This window comes from Lepidothrix coronata, unplaced genomic scaffold (assembly GCF_001604755.1).
Source record: "Lepidothrix coronata isolate B3197 unplaced genomic scaffold, Lepidothrix_coronata-1.0 Scaffold177, whole genome shotgun sequence".
In the NCBI taxonomy this organism is placed as follows: Eukaryota; Metazoa; Chordata; class Aves; order Passeriformes; family Pipridae; genus Lepidothrix; species Lepidothrix coronata.
Window position 1 is genome coordinate 632,463 of NW_016690357.1, and position 18,819 is coordinate 651,281.

Genomic DNA, 18,819 nt, shown 5'->3' on the forward strand with positions numbered 1-18,819 from the left:
TTTTTTGACATTTCTTTTTGAAATTGAAGTCAGGAACAGGAAAAAAGACCCCAAATTACCTTTCTATGTTCAGTCTTGATCTACAGACTTCACTCGTTTTCAGATAGTGACATTTTTAGTACAGTGACTGCGCCACGATGAAAAGGCTCAGACTTAGGCTCAAAGACAGATTCCCAAGCCACTATCAAAGCTATTCCACTACACAGAAGGCACCTCTCACTAAGCAGTGACCACTGGGGCATTATAGGCTGTGTTTTGGAGTAATTTCACTTAATGAAAAATACTGGTACACTTTATTTGCAGCCAATAATCAACAACCCTTAAGATGACATTATATATAGATATTTGCAGGTGTAATCACTGCTTATTTCAGCATCTGGTATAAATTTTTAAAGTATCCTCCTAAAACTATAAATGTGACACTTCAGTATACTTCTTACCAAAGAACATTGAGACCATGATCCCCATTCAGACATAACACAGTCCTCGGGACATGGCAATGTGCATTTTCTAGCACCAAGTGGCATCTCTTCAGGATCACACAGATAGTCCTCTACAGTGTCAGAAGGACCATCCACAGTGTTTAACATGCACCTGGAAAAAAGAACTGCACATAAACTGCATTTGTCGTGGATTTTGTACAGTAACAGCATTCTACGGTATTCTGAAACATTTTAATATTTTGTCAGCACATAACAACCCTAAGTACTGATCTATGAATATCCAAGAGTCAAAAATAATCCTTGTTTTTACAGATAATAGCCACATAATATAGACAGTCCCTATCAGTAATTTGTTGAGAGCTTCTGGGCAAGTCATTTACTTGACATTAGCTTACCTCTAAGCTGGAACAAGGCAAATCATTTATAGTTTAGACATATTTTCTGTATAATTCATCTGATAATTTTAAATCCAGAATTATTAACACTTTAAAAATTTATATTCTGGGTATTAATCCCTAATTCCCACAGATGCTATTTAATTACCAATAGATTAAATTAGGAATCAAGGTAATCCATAATCAGTAGATAGAGTCATACTGCACTCAGTGAAATTAATCTGATTTATATCAGGCAGGATTCAGGTGCGGTACATTATGGTTGGACTCAACGCAGTACATTACACAGAATTACATCAAATTAAATACAGCCATAACTGAAAGTGAAGGCTCTCTAAAGGAGAGGACCTTTGAAGGAGGTTGAAGGAGGAACAACACTGTTTTACCTGACTTTCCTTGTCTGAACACCTTCTCCACAATTCTCTTTTAAGTCCACATTGGTCACTTTGCAGACGCTCCAAGGCTCAGTAACCCATATGTATTGGCTGCAGTCACTGTGGCAGGGGACTACCTCATACACCTGGAATCCACATTCAGTGTCAGTTTTGTTGCATACAAGTAAGATAAACATGCAAAAAAAGGTTTATGCTCTTTTTGGTAAGAATGACAAATATAAACTTGCTGAATTAAGGGCCATAGTAATAATACAGATTAAACATTTGACAGAAAACTACCAAATAACAAAAAGAAAAAAAGCTATCTAATGACGAATTCCCTGGTTTTCTCTGCCACTAAGCCCATGCTGTGCCATTTTCACCAAAAACATGAACACAACTAACATAAAGCCTGTAACTAGGCTAGTTCATGAGTATACCTTTTTGGAAAAATGTTGCTATAACTCTGCTAACAATTTACCTCTATTCTTCGCATCTCCCCTACACTATTCCATTCCACTGTTATTAGTTGTGGAGGATTTGTATTTCTAAAGAGGGGTGACGGAAAATTATACCAATATATATTAATTTTATTTATTCATTGTGTATGATCAAAATCACTCTAATCTAATTCTGTATCGGCATTACTATTGTGTTTGGATTTGAAAAAAAATTTGAAATAGCATCTCATATAGTAATTTATACAGTGTTCCATCTACTATCTCAAGTATATATTACAAAAAAAGGGACAGACAACATAAATATTGGGCATAATCAGGAAGCACATGTTAAGGTTGTATCTCTATTTTAGAAACACTTACCTGAGCCTGAAGAAAGTATTTTCATGAACCCAAAAGAAACAACAACAACAAACAAACAGAAAAAAAAACAAAACAAAACAACAAAGAGAAAAAGATAGAATGATTAGAGTGAAGCATAGGTATTTAAATGACATTAATTTAGCTTTTATTATCAACAATATTCTGTTACTTCTGCAAAGCAAAAGGCATCCAGTTTTTCCTCTTGGATCTCCCTTGCTGTCATGAGGCATTTTGCAAGAAATTTGCCCTTGTAAGAAAATAAAAGTTTATAAACCACAACTGGTGGGATGAAACCATAAATTACATAATCTCTTTCTCAGTCTTGAACATTTGATAGAACTGTTTTCCCTCTTTGTCTATAATGAGCATCAAACCTTCACCCAGTAGGAAATCCAGTTTCTCCAAGATGAGAGAAAATCCTCTGTGTTTTTGGAGGATACTGGACTTCATTATTAATTGAAATTGTTCTGACAGCATTAAGTGCAATAGATTCAAAGGAATAATGGAACTGTCAGTTCTCATCCTTCCAAAGTTCCAAGGTCTTTCATTGAGTATCTTAATTATGCATAGTTTACTTAAAGTCCATTTCCTCAATATATCAGCCAACTTCACATATCATTCTAGGTATCAAGTCAGCACAACTAATACTGCTAGACCACCTAAGACATTGTCTTAAACAAGTGTTTGATTTCTTTTTAGCAACACTTCTTGTGTAGAAAAAGAGGGCTGATGGTTTGATAGTTAACCTGCAAGAAAATACCACCAATCACAAAAAATATAATGCCTTGAACACTGAATGTGTGGAGTCTGATATATCACCATGCAGCTGATCAGCCTGTGCACAAGACCACTAGCAGAGTCAGCACACTCAGGCCTTCTTTGAACTACATAAGCATTAATTCAGGCATAAAGGTGTGTGGTGTAAATGCATGTTAAGTAAGATACTGGATTCCATGGACGATTTGTTCTTCAGAATTCTTCTCCAGAATTTCCAAAATGAGATTAGAGAAGCCTTAATTCAGGGAACTGTCTAAATGTCTGACCATGATTAGCATAAGAAGAAATACCTAAACCCTGCATATTCAACAGCCTTTCAAGTAACATAAAATCTGGATATCTTGCCAGAAATGCAAAGGAGAACTCTATATTTTATTGCACTCTATATTTTATTGTTAGTGGTATTCTCCTGACACTCTGGCATTTTTGTAGCTATGACTGCAGGTCACAGCAGCTGGTTAGTGTAAGGTTTGTATGTCCACCTGTTCCTGATAAGGTGGCAAATAATGCCTAGAGCCAATGAAGACAGGGATGTCCTTGATTTGTCTAACAGTCTCAGGTTAGTCTCTTTCTTTGAAATCCTCTGAAGGCCATTGACATGATTTTATAAGAAACCTGACTCTATTATTACTGTAATTATGAAGCCTTTTAGCCTAGTGAAGTGAGTACTGAGCAAGCTTCATTTAGCAGCACTGTGTTGGGAGCCACCCTGGCATGCACGGCCCGAGAGGAAAGACACTCAATGAGACATCTTATGTGTTCGCTGTGTTCAGTCTCCTCCAAAATACAGTCACACATGCCAGCCCTGAGAGACATTGAAAAACTTCTTAACAAGGTCTTAAGCATTTTATTTCAATGTTTCCCTAGCCTTGCTATTAGGAAGTTTTCCAAAGGCTTAACCCAAATCTGTTCGCAGCAGTCTAAGCCCACTGCTTTTTATCCTATCCATGATGGCCAAGGAAAATGGATTATTGCCATGGAAAATGGATTATTTCCTCCTTCTTTGCAACAGCCTTTTATGTATGTGCTATCAGACTGCCAGCATCCTCCCTCCCATCTCCCGTTCCTTGGGCTAGACAACATGTTGTAGTCTTTCCTCAGGCTCAAAATTCTTAGATCTTAGCTTACAGCATAGCCCCCTGTAAATCATAATCCACACATTTGTGGGCACCAAAGATCCCATCTAACCATTATGCTTTGTATGTATGCAAATAAGCATGTTACATGTATAAATAATAAATATGTAAATAAACCAAATTACATTCAATAATTGAAATAAGTATTCTGAAGAGTCAGTACTTTGCCATATGAATGAATGGTGGATCACATTTAGATTAAATAGATTAAGTAACTATGCATGTGTATTTCCCTGCATGTTTTTGAATTGACAGGGAATGTACTTAAAAATGAAAGATACAGCCTCTATATTCTTCAAAATATTTATGTTATGTGTAGAGATTCCTTCTCATGAAAGTACTATATTTCAATTTTATTTTTACCATAGTTGTATTCCGCAAGTATCATGTAACATTGCCACAAATCAAATTGGAGTCAAAGTACCGGCAGAGGGCAATAGTGTTGCATACAAGTGGTGAACAGGCCTCCAGTAAAATCACCTTCTTTGACGCAGAAAAATACAAGCCTATTATGTACTACATGAATATTAAAGAAGGAAAAAGACTTATGTATAGACTATAATTTGCTCCTATTGAACCACATTCCTCCTAAATTTAAAGCATATTTACATGCTGACCCAAATCCAGCAACCGTCATTCTAGTTTGTATTTAGTTAAAGTAGATCACAAACTTAGTTTATTAGCTGCAGTTTAACACTTATTATTTTCTAAATTAGAACTAATTACATTCTCTAAAGTAGAAAATGAGATCAACAAGCCATTTCACTCCGTGCTAGCAAAATGTCAATAGGATAATATTAAGAACATGCATTTTTATTCAAATGTAAATTGACAGCACTTTTTTTTAAATCTTTGAATATTTACAGAAAAGACCATGTGGCTGTTTAACATGCCTCTGCAGACTAAATTAAATTCAACAGTAATATGAATATAAATCAACTTTGGAGAGCATAAGTTAATTGACAAGGAATGTTTTTCCTTTCTAAAACTCTCCAAGCAAAGAAGCTTCAGGGGTTTGACTTGGACTAGTGCTAAACTTGGTTCCAAGGACTACATGCTTATTAATCACCCAAGCACTCCCAGTGTGGTCTTGGATCATGTTTTCTGGCTTAGTTTCACTTGAAGATAATGCAGATTGTATGGCCACACTGCTCCACAGTGTAACATCATTAAAGTGCAGTTAGTGGGAGAACTGGGAGACAGACTTCGGAAGTGCCATTCATGACCGGAACCGCAGTGCCAGGGCAAGAGTACTGAGAAGGTAAAAAAACCCCACTAACGGACACTGAGATTGATAATGTGTGAGTGGTTGAGAGTTTTAATTTGCTTTCTGATCTAAGATGGTCAGAGAGGGATACTAAGAATCTTGCCAGTTTGAGCAACTGTAATGAGACATTTTACCCATTGTCATAGAAACATAGAAAGGCTTGGAGTGGAACGGACCTTAAAGATTATCTAGTTCCAACCCTCCTGCCGTGAGTAGGGACACCTTCCACTAGACCAGGTTGCTCAAAGCACCATTCAATCTGGTCTTGAACACTTCCAGTTATGGGGCATTTGCAACTTCTCTGGGCAAACTCTTCCAGTGCCTACCACCCTCACAGTAAAAAATTTCTTTCTAATATCTACTCTAAACCTTCTCTCTTTCAGTTTGAAGTCATTACCCCTTGTCCTGTCACTACTCGCTCTTTTAAATGTTTCTCTCCATCTTTCTTGGAGGCTCCCCTCAGGTAAAAGGTCTTCACAATCTGAACATAAGAGCATTTTATTGTCTTCAATCTGCTATTCAGATAATGTGCTAAATTCTTGCAGATGAGGAAGTAATGAAGGTAGATCCTTTGCTGACTGAGGAATTCTAAGCAAACACACTCTCCTCCTTCTACCTCCATCTGCCTCTTATGTTGAATCGTCTTTCTACATCAACAAACAATACAGATAAAACAGTTATCTGAGGTATGGAAAAAGCTATGTCAATAATGTAAATATAAATCAAATTACCTGATTGACATGATCTAGCTTTGGACAGGGTCTTCCACCATTGTAGGGTTTTTCACGGAGCCATTTAGACCGAACCTTTACCCCGCTCCCACAGGATTTACTACAGCGAGACCAGTTGGACCACTCACTGAGCTTGCAGTCTGAGGGACAAGGAATAATACAGGCTTCCTCAATGTACCCTGCATGAATGGAAAAGAAAGTGAAATCTCTTCAGCATGTCACTTTGCCACTTCTCCCTGAAGCCCTCGTCTACTTCATTTAGATTGTCCAAAGTTTGACTTGACAGGACTGTGTGAATAGAGAGATTTCTTCATCATTAAGGCTAAATTAAATTCTGAAGAAAATTGACACATATAGCTGGAGACTGTGTTAGAGTAGCAGCTGAGCATCCTCACCGCTATGTGATTAGGATTCACACTCACCAGATTTCAGCATTCAAACTTTCTGACAGCTACAGTGTAATTGACACTAACCAGTTCTTGGTTGCATCATTCTTAATTTGTATAAACAATATGTATTACTTTTTAAGGAAAAAAGGTTTAATTAAAGGCTACTCCACAACTGTATCAAGTAATTTAATTGCAGTTTTACATCAAAAATCCAACTGAGAAGATATGCATCTCGCCAGCCTGGAGCAAGAGAACTTAACACCTTGTGACCTTTGTAAGGCTAGAAAGAGAGAGAAGCCTGCCACATTAATGATCTGCCGATTAGCAATCATCTGCCCCTAGTAGCACACTGAATAATTGCACTGAATGGAAAAGCAGATGTTTGGTTTGGATAAGTCATCAGTCTTGAGAGGTTGGAAGCAGTATGACATGATCTGCAGGGAGTAACATGAGGCCTCAATTCACTGAATAAGTGAAAATGTCTTTCTTTCAAAAGCAACATATGGCATAGCTCTAAAATATGTGTAATTTATTCCAATATTTAAGGGAGAAGTTATAAAACCTCAAATAAAAAGCTGGCCTTTACTGTCTTTTTACAACACTATCCTGAATATATATGAACTCTCACCTCCACTTTCCTGTGTCAGATCTACAAGGTATTTACTATTGCCAAATGTTCACTTTAAAGATTAAAAAAACCTCACTGCATTTAAAAGTGTGTTAAAATATTTGATGAAAACAGTTGCAAAGTTAAGTCTTGGGTAAGATCATTCTCAAAAGATTGGCAAAGTTTGCTAGGCATGGTTTCACATGTTTCTGAGAAATACTGAATTTTTTTAGTTTGAAAGTGATCACTATCTTTTCATCAGAGCTGATGTTAGCAGCTTTGTGTTTTAACATATACTTGTAAGTAAAGCTATTCTGTCTCTTCTAAAAGTAACCAGTAGTAACAAATCACAAGGTGTGTAAAGAATTAAAACACTTAAAATATATACTTATGTCTAGTTGTTTCCATTGATTTTAGATATAAACAAGAGAAGTTTTTTAAAAAAAATATATGGTAGCGTTCAGACTATTTTATGGTCAAATTCAGGTGATGATTTTATCCTGTATGGCTTTCCTCTGTTTGGAAGTGTTAAACAGTTAAATAAATATACAGAGCACATCCTGGATTTGAGCACTGCAAAACTACTGCCCACCATCTCCACATATCTCTTTAAAACACGTAGAATGTTATGAGCTTGATTGCAAGCATATTTATTAAATATATCTTGCCATTTGACTGATCAGCTCAGTGATTATATATGAAAGGGACACTGTGTTAAAATACATTTTTGAAGATCATATCACTGAATATCAGAGGTGGTGATATAGATTGCCCTGCAGTAGTAAAGCCAAAATTGATTATATTTCACCTTACCTGACATCTCTGAGTCTTAAAAATCCAATGCACCCTATGTCACAGCTCCATCCTACACTGAACCTTGATTGAATAAATATCAAACTCTGTATCTTCACCAGAAATGAGCTTTCAATAAGCTCTCTTAGGTGCTATACAAAACCATGCGCTCATACAATCAAGAAGCTACTGAATGAAAATGGACAAAACCAAAGAAAGTTAAGAGAAACAACTACCTCCAAGCAGTAAGTGATATTTATTGTCTCATAGAACTAAGCAAAGATTTTACTGCTCTGTGAATTGTCTTGAGACTCTGAAATGCTGCCTTGACTTTCAACATGACTTCTAAAAACTTTTTTGTCTGGAGAAACCTTTCTACTATAACACAGTTATGCCATTTACCACCCGTTAAATTTCTATCTCTGGTAATTAAGGTCTCAAAGGATCAAATTCAAGTTGTTTTAAATATATTGTACATCCTTAAGTAGGTAACTTGAATCGGTACAGGCTGCTTCAGGAAGACTTTATTTTAAGGACTTCCATAAACCTCTGAGTTTATCTTAATAACTCAAAGGCATCTTCCCAATCTTTGTCAAGATATTCTCCAGTATACCACGATATTTTGGGAGTTTGATAACACTTCATAGCCCACCAAAAGAAGCTTATGTGGAACATACTAAACTAAAATGATTGACAAATTAGAAACTATTTTGCCTTATTTCCCTTCAGTTCATCCAAACAAGGACAATAAAGTTTTGGGGGGTGGGGTGGGGTTTTTTTTAGATAATGAGAATGTTAATTCTTAATGTTAATAACAAATTTAACATTAGAACCTTGCAGATATAAATTGTATCAAATACATTATATTATATGCAAGTTCCAGTAACATTTTAATTACACTGAGCTATATTTCAAGTAATTCCATAAAATATCAAATGAAACCATATCACTACACCAATCTTTATTCACACTATCTATGAAATATCTACATTTAAGTCAGACACTAAAACTGCCTTACTATAGAAGGCAAAAAAGCCGGAAAAGTATCATATTACAGGTACAGAGTCTTAGTAAGAGTTATAAGATGGAAAATCACAATCTTGTTTATATGTTAATGCGTTTTGTAAAGAATGCAGTGGTTCAGTTGACAATTCACACACACTTTATCATGAAAAAATACTGAACTGCAGTCTTATACTGGTTTCTTAATCTTACAAGCTTCATGGAACAGCTACTGCTCACTGTACGGCTCTTTCCTATACCATCTCTAGTATATCTGGCCTATGATGCTCTCCTCTCCCTCTTTCCTATTTCCTCAGAAAGACATCAAGACCCAGCTCCATATATAAACAGTTGAAAAAGAAGAATGGAAGAGAATAAGAATGGAGTCAATAATTGAAAGCATAAAAAGAAGCTTTAACGAGGTAGGAAGCTCCTGAAAATGTGAAACATTATTGGAAAGCAGAGGAAAAAAACACCTATTATTATGTAAGATGCAAGACAAGCATAAAAAAAAAATCTCCTAACCACTGGTATACTAAGAACACTGGATACAAAAAAAGGTCAAAGAGGTGAACAGAATAAAGGTATCCAGGAAGAAGTTTCACAGCTTCTTCAGAAAGAAGGAAATAAAATAAAATAAATAAACAAAGGACCCAATGTTTAGGTTGGTTCTTTACCCAGAGGGTGGCTGGGCACTGGAACAGGGAAATGATCGCAGCACCAAGCCTGCTGGAGTTCAAAAACCATTTGGACAATGCCCTCACTCACATTGTGTGATTATTAGAGTGTCCTGCACAGGGTCAGGATTTGGACTTCAATGATCCTTGTGGGTCCCTTCTAACTCAGGATGTTCTATGATTCTATGAAGTTACTTTTCATGTCAAAGAGACAGAAGTCAAAACAACAGAGGAGATGTAAAACAAAATAGAGAGTGAGGGGGAATAGAGCAAAGGGTAAGAAAAGACAGGGAGAAGGAAGAGGAAATAAATGGCTCAGAGAAATAAATTCAAGAGAACTATAAAGACACACTGCATAGGGATAGAAAATGAAGAAAGAAAAGAAAAAAACACCGTGCCATAAGCAATATCTTGCTGAAGCATAAGCAGAACGAAATGCTCTCGACAGCTTACTCTGATATCCCCTGACCAGACAGTGAAATGTAATGAAGAACATTCTCAAAAATCAAAATAGAGGACAATGGGAAGAAATAAAAACACTGGCCTCTGATTTGCATTCTATGTGTAATTAGTATGCAGAATGAAAATGACCCTGTTCTATCTGACATCAAAAAGTTTTTGGCATATTCATCCCTTGGCATCTTTTCCTCTCAGGGGCCTCACTATTTTGATCAACAGACTATTTAGCATTTAACTAAATGGACTCCCTTAGAACTAAGCAGAAGAAGACTTCAAACTGCTTACAAATACTACTTCAGTCAAGAAAGAAGAGTGAAATAAAAAAATAAATTACTTGTTGCAAATTACTTGTTCCACTCCATTTACTACCTATTGAATGATACGTTTCAGAAAAAGCTTCTCTGGAGATTGTCATCACCTCATTCTTCTTTCTATGATGTCTGCATATCTTTTAGAGTGATCAAGGATGATAAGCTCCTTAAGTTCATAGCAACCCTACCTCATATCCAAGAAAGCAGATAGTTAGGAATTTTGAAAAGTTTATTTTTTGTTGTTGTTGTTTTTTGTTAAATTTCAGGTGTTTGTATTTGTAAACTTTGTTCACAGTGTAAAAATTTCAGCAAGAGAGAGGATAGCACGTTGTTATATAGAAAAAGTATGTTAAAAAATATAAACACAGAAACCAGAAATATTACAGGCAAATGGGACTGGTGATGCAGATACATAGTTTCTGACATGAAAAGTACATGATGAGCCATTTTTTAATTTTCAGTTTTGTTTTCAGTCTGATCAAATCATCCTTCAAAGGGTGACACTTGTGTTAGACTGCAAAACCTTATTAATGACACAGGCCTCCTCTAATGTGTGGGTGAGGGTCTGTATGGTGGAATACCACCCAGTTATATCACATAGACAGGCTGGTTAATATTATTGCACCAAAAGTCATACCAGAGCTTTGAGGTTTAAAGAACAAACAAGAAATTACAGATGCAGAGAGAATGCAGAGAGAATGAAAGAACGAGAGAAGTGAAGAGGCTATGTAGAAGAGCTGAGGAAAAGAGTTAATAGAGGAGGGAGGGATAATGAAATAGAAGACCAACACTGTAAAGGCTGAAGATATGTTCTCTGAACATCAGCAGTTCATTTTTTGCCTTCATGCTTCCTAAACCTCTTCCTTTGCCATAGAACATCTGAGGGATGTTGGAGAGATGAGACCTTGGTGCACTGTGGTAGAGTACAGGCCCTGCATGGTCCAGAGAGGCACTGGAAAGAGATGCCTATCTCTAAGGGCCTATGCCTTTTCCCAGGGCAGTAGTTTCTTGATTATTTCAGCTCCTATCAGCTGAACTTCATGAGGCTGGGAAATGGGCAGTTGTCTACTATGAGCAGGAACATGGCTATTCTATCATTAAAGATTACTGAACCACAATTTAAAAAATGGCTTTGAACCACCAGGATTATGAACAGAACTCATTAGTAAAAGGGAAAAGTTACTGTCCCCTTGCTAATTGGCTAGAAAATCTGGACTCCTAGAACAAAGTCATTACCAGACGTGATAGATAATTTATAAGGGAGGACTCTAATGGACTTCACACTTTTTCTAATGACAAAGCAGGTTAAGTAGGTGGATACAGGATTTTTCCCCACAAATTGCACTTGTAGTGTGTAAGAACAGACTGACTACTTGAGTTGAAGGGTGCAAAATGTGTAAATATAAACATCTTACAAAGTGTTAACATGAACTCTTTTGTCCATAGAACTGACAGTTATGCTCCTGCTTTTATGACCAAATGTCATACTATGTTTCCAAAAAAATCCACCTGCAATGTCAGAATGGTTTATGTTCTTATCATAGATTTTTTTTTTTGGAGGAAATATCGGAAATAGGAAATATATATTTTCCAGGACCTAGAAATATACAAGTATTTGCATTTCAGTTGTAACAGAAGATATGTATTTTTGGAGACTATTCATATTTCTGTTGAGCCATAGAAAGACAGCTTGAACACCATAAGACTTTTTTTCTTTTTTTTTTTTTTTTTTTTTCTGGATTACCCTTCAAACCCTCAAAATCTGAGAGCAATTGTTCGTGCTTAACTATCTCCTGCATCAGTAGTTCTGTCTCTGGTGAACTAACTACAGGTCTTTGGGTTGATGGATGACTGCTTCAAGACTGATGACCTGTTGACAAGGCAGATGTGCTGGCACCACAATGCAGAGGCCTAAGGTAGGATTTGTGGTGCAAGACAAAAGATAGCATATTCCTAGAGAACACACAACATAAATATATATTTTAAAAGAAAATCTTAGAAAATATATAAGCTATGAAACATCAAAGTATCCTAATAACAATTTCAGAACCTTAGCTTACTACCATACTAGATTAGAAGTCCCTATAGGAAATAAATTTACTTTTGAATAAACATTCAACAAAAACCCTCAATAAAATTTTAACACTCTGATATTTTTTTCTGGATAAATTTGCATTGCTTCAGGTTAGAATATTGAAAGTCAAAATCCACAGATTTAAAAAATCCTATTAAAAGTGGATAAAGCAAGTTCTAAAAGACATCATGGACCCCTTAGACTCCATTATATCATACGAGATTTTACTATTGCACAAATAAGGAACTAAATACAAAATTCCTCGATTCACATTGATACTCCTAACAGCTGTTGTAAAAGTATTCACTGATACGCAGATCCCCTCTCTAATCCCCCACATAAGCCTTGTAGCCACAGAGGGCTTTGTAGAGTCAGCACAAATCAATGCATCTCATTTAATTAATGCTAAAGGGGCAAATAATCTCACACTAATAAGGCAGCAGACAAACTAGCCTGACTGCTTGACTGTGCCTAAGGTCTTAACAGTAAACGGACATGAATTAAGAAGGGTAATACGACCTATATAAAAATTCTGCATCTGTCTGCCATGAACCACGTTTGCCTTCGCTAGGCACACACAAACACAACCACTGCTCAGCTTTTGTGGGTCACGATTCTTAATTGATGGATGATGGAGAAAAACTAGATATTGAAGAGCAGACAGTGTAGTGCCACATGACAGTGGCTTGCTTTTGATTTTTTGTCATGAAAATTCAAGGTGCAGTTTAAAGGGACAATGAAGAGAATCTCAATTTTTTTCATAAATACACTGAAACAGATTGTTGGCAGACACATGTCACTATCCACAGAGCTCTAGTATCCTAGTGATGACAGGGATAAAGCTATGAAAAACAACTGCTGCCTTTCTAATGGAAAAAAACCCTCTCACACATGACTATTAAGTGAACTATACATTTTTATATTTCTCCAGTAAAATTACCTACGTAGTGTTGAAGAAAAGCAGGAACAAGAGAAAGGGCAATTTATCTATCTTCCATGAAGGAAAACAGGTAAACAACAGCTCAGTTACCACATCTGTTGGCAACTGGCAGCTGTTAGCTCCTCCCCACACTCTGAAGAACTGGAATGGCTGAAAAATACCAGTGGCAGAATATTTCAAATGGCTGCTGAATGGTGTAAACTCTTTCCCCAATAAATTTAGCTCAAATTCGAAAAAAAGTATTTTTAAATGAAAAATCAAAATATTGGGTATATATTACACTGAACCCCACCCCCACAGAGAAAAAAAAAAAAAAGTGAGGAAAAAACCAAATTGCCTTGTCTCTTTGCAGCTGAAACTTAGGTCTGTTTTCAGCTCTTTGTTTGGGATTTTTTTTGAAGCACCTGTTAAGCTACAGAAAGCTAAGGACCTTCTTCAGAAGGACTCTGTCCTGTGCTCCCCAGCGTTCTCATCCAGTAGTAACAACAGATTTATTTAATCATATTTTGCCTTTCCTTTTGTGTTACGGTCACTCCTGAAAATTTGAGAAACTTGTTTGTACGTGGGACCTTATAACTGCACCCAAAATTTCAAAAATTATCACACGAATCTCCCAATGGGTCTGCTAATTTAGCACTGTCCTTGTGTCATACCTGTCCTTTAGCTCCTTGGTGTCTGTGAAACTGTTAGTGTGTTGCTAGTTCTCCTCAAATCTTTTGAAAATGAGATGTGTCAAGCAGTAAAAAGAGTACTGAAGTATTTATTCTTCTGCTCCTGTTTACCTTTTCTAAGTCAACTGAATTGTGGTTATAAGCACACAGCATTTTTCAAAACAGCTTACAAATTTTGTGGCACTGCAGAGTGGATCTGTCTTCTCATTCCTTCCACTCAAAACATCATGACTTGCAGCACTGACCTGTTCATTGCCTCATAAATTTGCATGGCACTATTTATAAAAAACTTTTGACAGTCTCTCAATTTGAGTTGCTTGTGGCATTTTAAGATATCATAGCATATCCCATGATATATTAATAACATCAGTGTGGGTGCAGTTTGTCCCTCTTGTCAAATGTAGAGGTTGTTGTCACAGCTGAAGAAGTTCAATTAGCTCCATTTAGCACCTCAGGATTTCATAATGTCAGGAGATAACAAAAGTTCAAGTAAAAGTTGGATACCACACAGGAAAGATCTTCCCTTTAAAGGTCTTGATTTCTCTACTACTGCAAGCTAATTGAGCAAATAATATCCTATAAAAATGCAATTACATACAATACTAGTTGGAAAAGAAATAACAGATCCACAGGAACAAAGAGTAGAACAAATTTCTTAGTAAAACAGATAACATAGTTGAAAAAAACTGATGAGACTTTGGATCAGTTATAAAATTAGTGAAAAATCCAGTGTTATCATTTGTGTAGGGAAATAAGCAACTGTGTTAAAATACAAAAAAAACCCAAACAAGCTTGAGTTCTGAGTCCTGTCAACTTCAGCTTGAAAAACCAAACACAGATTGATGGAAAGCTACAAGGCACTTTTATTTGCTAGCAGGTGGGGTACTATTGTGATACCACAGAAGTCTCTTGTTGATTTGGCATAATATAGCCAACCCAACGAACAAACAGCACACTGAAATCTAGAGATGATGTCAAACTAAAGAACTGCCATAGAACAAGGGCATGAAAATAACATGAAAAGCATCATAAATACTGGGAAGGTATAAAATAAGATTTACCTGGCAAAACAGCAGCTTATACATATTGAGAAAAATAAAACAAATCATCATAACATAATCCATAGATACAAAGCAGACATTCAGAAAAAGCAGAGACATATACTGAAATTAGATTGAAAAATTTATATAACTTGCTCTAGCCCCCTTGTATCTGCAAAAGTATGCTAAACCTGGAAAAATGCTGAAAGCAGACAATAAATAAGGTAAGCCTATACTATTACCTATGTAATAGGTAATACATCCTCACCTAGAGGAGCTACTGGAAAGGAAATCATAATTTCAGTGACATATTCCTTAGCATCAGTCTAATTCCTTATCATCAATGTTAGATACTTCATTCCCTGTATACAAGAAATTCCTGTCAAGTAATTTTAGAAAAGTGCAAGGAATACAGGATTAGTTCAACAGCAATTCCAAGATTCATCTGCTCACACACTACACCATGGACCAAGTTAACTGTACTCTCTCCCTCAAATGGAACTGATGAGAAAATACACACGAGGAGGGGAGTGGTGGTGAGGTGGAGGGTGGCATGGTGGAATATCAAAGAACCAGACACCTTAATGAACTGATCTAGAGAGAAAGAATTCAAAAGAGAACAACATCTAAAACCAAAGGGTTCAGGCTTCCCAATTTACAACAAATATAGTAATGACTGGCAAACACTTCCAGTTTACAAGGAGAGTTAAAAGAGACTTCAAATTTCCTGTGAGAAAAATAGGATGGAACTGCAGAAAGAAAAAACACAGCAAAGCAATGGCCTATTGTGTTTTGTGAAGGATGCTTGTGAGTGCTAAGAGCATGTAAACAGCAGTCCTGGCTATAGTAGGAATAACAATAACACACTGTTAGTAGCTTTTCCACTGGATTATTATCCATTGTGGACACTCTGAGTGTAGGCAACATTCACTGATAGAATCTATCGGATCAGAAATTCCTGTTGTGAATATATTATATCAGGGTAAACAAGGCTGGTTGAGAATATCCTTTTAAATTAATTTTTTATTCCTCTTATATCTCTTTAATTCTTGCAATGGATTTGCACCTCAAAATGCACTGCCAGGGCTTGAAAGCAGCTACATCTATACCTGCTCTACACAGAGAAATTGTCCCTACTCCTTTTTGCAAACCACTTCAAGCAGCACGTTACCCACCACATACGACACCTTCAATTTCCTCTTGGAGAGACAGCTTCTTCCCTCATGTGTCCTCCCTTGGCTGTTGACACAAAAACTGACAGTCCCCATTTCTCAAGTCAATGAAAACTCATTGGCAGTGGGCCATCAGTTCCCCTAGTTTCCCACAAACTGAAGTTCTTTTAGAGTTTTCCACTTTTCAAAGGTCGTTTCAGACTTAATGCTGAGAGAATATGAACTTCTAACACAGTGTCAAATATAGTTAAAGCTTAAAAAACATCACCAAAGAAATAGGAAAAAGTTTCTGTTCTGCATTTTATAATGGTGCCCTCTGAACAATTAAGATTATTCTGTGACTGTTTTTTGAGCATTCCCTGCCAGCTTTCTGAGGAGCTTTCTAATTCCCTCAGGACAACTACCCAGCCCGGGCAGATCTGTGCTCACACGACTGCTGGTCGTTAGAGGCAGCTGCATCTTTTGGTACTACAAAAACGACAAGTGGTCCTGGTCAGGAAAGCAAGCATAGCACGTCCTCTTTAGACTACACAGAACAGGCCTCAATCCAGGGCAAATAGCTGAGAACAGAATTAAAGAATATTCCCAGAGTAAAAAGAGAGATTTTCTGTCCCATGAGATTTTAGGATTTAGACTTTGTCATTCAGATATATTTAAACGAACATATCTTCCAGTATAAGCTAACTACAGGAGAAGATGATTTTTAGTAAAAATAAACATGGGAGAAAATTCTCCACAAAATTATCTTCCAGCTTTGCTTTGAGGAATTAAGCTAAAAGCTCACACTCTTCCATTGTATTACAAAGATATGCTAATAGCTTGGCTTGATACATTGAGTTTCTAATTTATCATAGCTCTAAACAAGAATTAATAGTACAAATTAAAATCTCCTGATTTAATTTAATTTAATTGATTAGCTAGCTTAAATTTACCCAACTACATAAATGAAATTTCTGTTATCTTAATTTGACATTAGAAAGTAGAATACATATAAGAATTAAACTCACATTGACCTTTTAATGACACAGAGACTAATATCCAGCTTTTCATACCAATTGCTCAGATATAATTTTTCATTGCAAGCAGGAAAAAAAAAATGAACACAAAAACTCCAGTGATGTCAATTAGCACAATTCTGGCTCACTGAAAACCAGAAAGTGCCAGTTTTGATCCTAATGCTACAGATAGATCCCCTGTAGGAAGGAACCCTGCTCTCTCCTGAAGCAATATAAAAAGAAAGAATATAAACTTCTTAACCATCCTAGTTTTACACATGACAGATTTATACAGAGAAAAAGTGTTGTGTGCTGTCGAACTCAGATCAATGTATGCCTGCCTGTTAAGGTGCTGAAGAACAAATGGAGAGAGATAAGGCTATTTAAGAAGTTTAAAGCTATCTAAAGAATTTGTGGAAATAATTTCAGCCTTTCCAAAATAGTCACACATGCTTGTTTATTTTTTGAGAATTTAACCCTTCTAATTGGCTTTATTCTCAAATTTCTAGATACAGTTATCAGAAAAAATAACAAGATTTGATTTTTTCACTAAAATACTTAGTAATTTTGCGTGATTTTACTTTTAAATATTGCACTGTAGCAATCAGTAAAAATTAAGTTTACTATTTAACAAGTCAGTAAAAACGTGTGCTGGGTTTGAAGGTATTTTGTGGGATAAAATGCAGCCTAAGCAATAAATATTAAGCTGATAATTCTACTTGTACACATATTATGTTAAATTAATTAAAGCACATAAGTAAACAGAGGAAAGAAAATAGTTTTCTAAATACCGTGACTGTTGCATCGTGACGTTTCCACAAGTCGATTGTTTTGGTCATAGCATGCCATGGCCTGGTAACGGTAGCCTTGTCCACATTCCTTAATGTCTCCTTGTACCTTCATTCCTAGCAATACTTCCATCTTACCCTCTGGTAAAATACAGTCTGACCAATTTCCCACAGGCTGAGCACTGTACTTGTCACACGGACAAAACTGATTCTCAATCAGAGGATACAATTGAGAATTTCTGCATTTATCCTTTTTCTTACTTTTTCCTAGAAAAAAGAAATAGTTGTTTCAGCAAGTTTGTATCGGTTTACATTTTTTTTTCCCAAAAAATTTCATTTAGACTTCTGTAACAAGTGCTTACAATCATATACATATGCTTAATATTACTTGCATTAATCTTTATTCATTTAGGTTATTGACTTGAATTTCTAAAAGTAGTGGATACTTACAATTTGCTCAAAGGCAATGCCTTTCTTTTAAAAAGACACAATCAATATTTACTTTGAATAAAAATGCTTGGGGAGTACAGTTTGAAAAAGTTAGCAATTAATCAAATATACCCTTTTTCTCTTATTTCATCAGGAGTGTGCAGTTCAGTAACAAGATTTCTGTCTGGGTCAAGTTTTCTCAAGTTGAAAGTGCAGAAGGAAGTAATATGCATCTTTGTTATACTAGTACCTTCTTTCAACATGTCAAAATTTTTTAAGTTAAATGTTTTTTATAGTACATTTGTTAATAATTACCATTCTACCCTCTAATAAGTTCCTTCTATGAATTTGTTTCTATTCAACTCTCTTCTTGTTTTCCTTCCTTAACTGGATCATAACCATCCAATCAACTTCCCCTTCCCATTAAAACTATTTTTAATCTTCTCTTTGGTAAAGTTTGCTTATTTTCCTTTCCATCCAAGAAAGTTTATATAAATTAATGTAGTAGTCTTTGAAAAAGTAGTTTTAA

At 36.0% G+C, this 18,819-nt stretch overlaps 1 protein-coding gene and 1 long non-coding RNA gene across 9 annotated transcripts in view; one reads left to right on the forward strand and one right to left on the reverse strand.

Annotated features, from left to right (window-relative positions):
- Positions 1–9,325, forward strand: part of LOC108504859 — a 48,736-nt gene extending 39,411 nt beyond the window's left edge. The window contains exon 4 of the long non-coding RNA XR_001877279.1: positions 9,052–9,325. This is a non-coding gene — a long non-coding RNA (uncharacterized LOC108504859). The remainder of the gene's footprint in view (positions 1–9,051) is intronic.
- Positions 1–18,819, reverse strand: part of THSD7A (thrombospondin type 1 domain containing 7A) — a 283,452-nt gene that overhangs the window by 25,508 nt on the left and 239,125 nt on the right. For all 8 annotated transcript variants that reach the window (XM_017830347.1, XM_017830343.1, XM_017830344.1 and 5 more), the window contains 5 exons: positions 17,865–18,128; positions 5,945–6,123; positions 2,034–2,039; positions 1,225–1,358; positions 441–594 (listed from right to left, as the gene is read on the reverse strand). In XM_017830347.1, the coding sequence (XP_017685836.1) occupies positions 441–594; positions 1,225–1,358; positions 2,034–2,039; positions 5,945–6,123; positions 17,865–18,128 (737 nt within the window). The remainder of the gene's footprint in view (positions 1–440; positions 595–1,224; positions 1,359–2,033; positions 2,040–5,944; positions 6,124–17,864; positions 18,129–18,819) is intronic.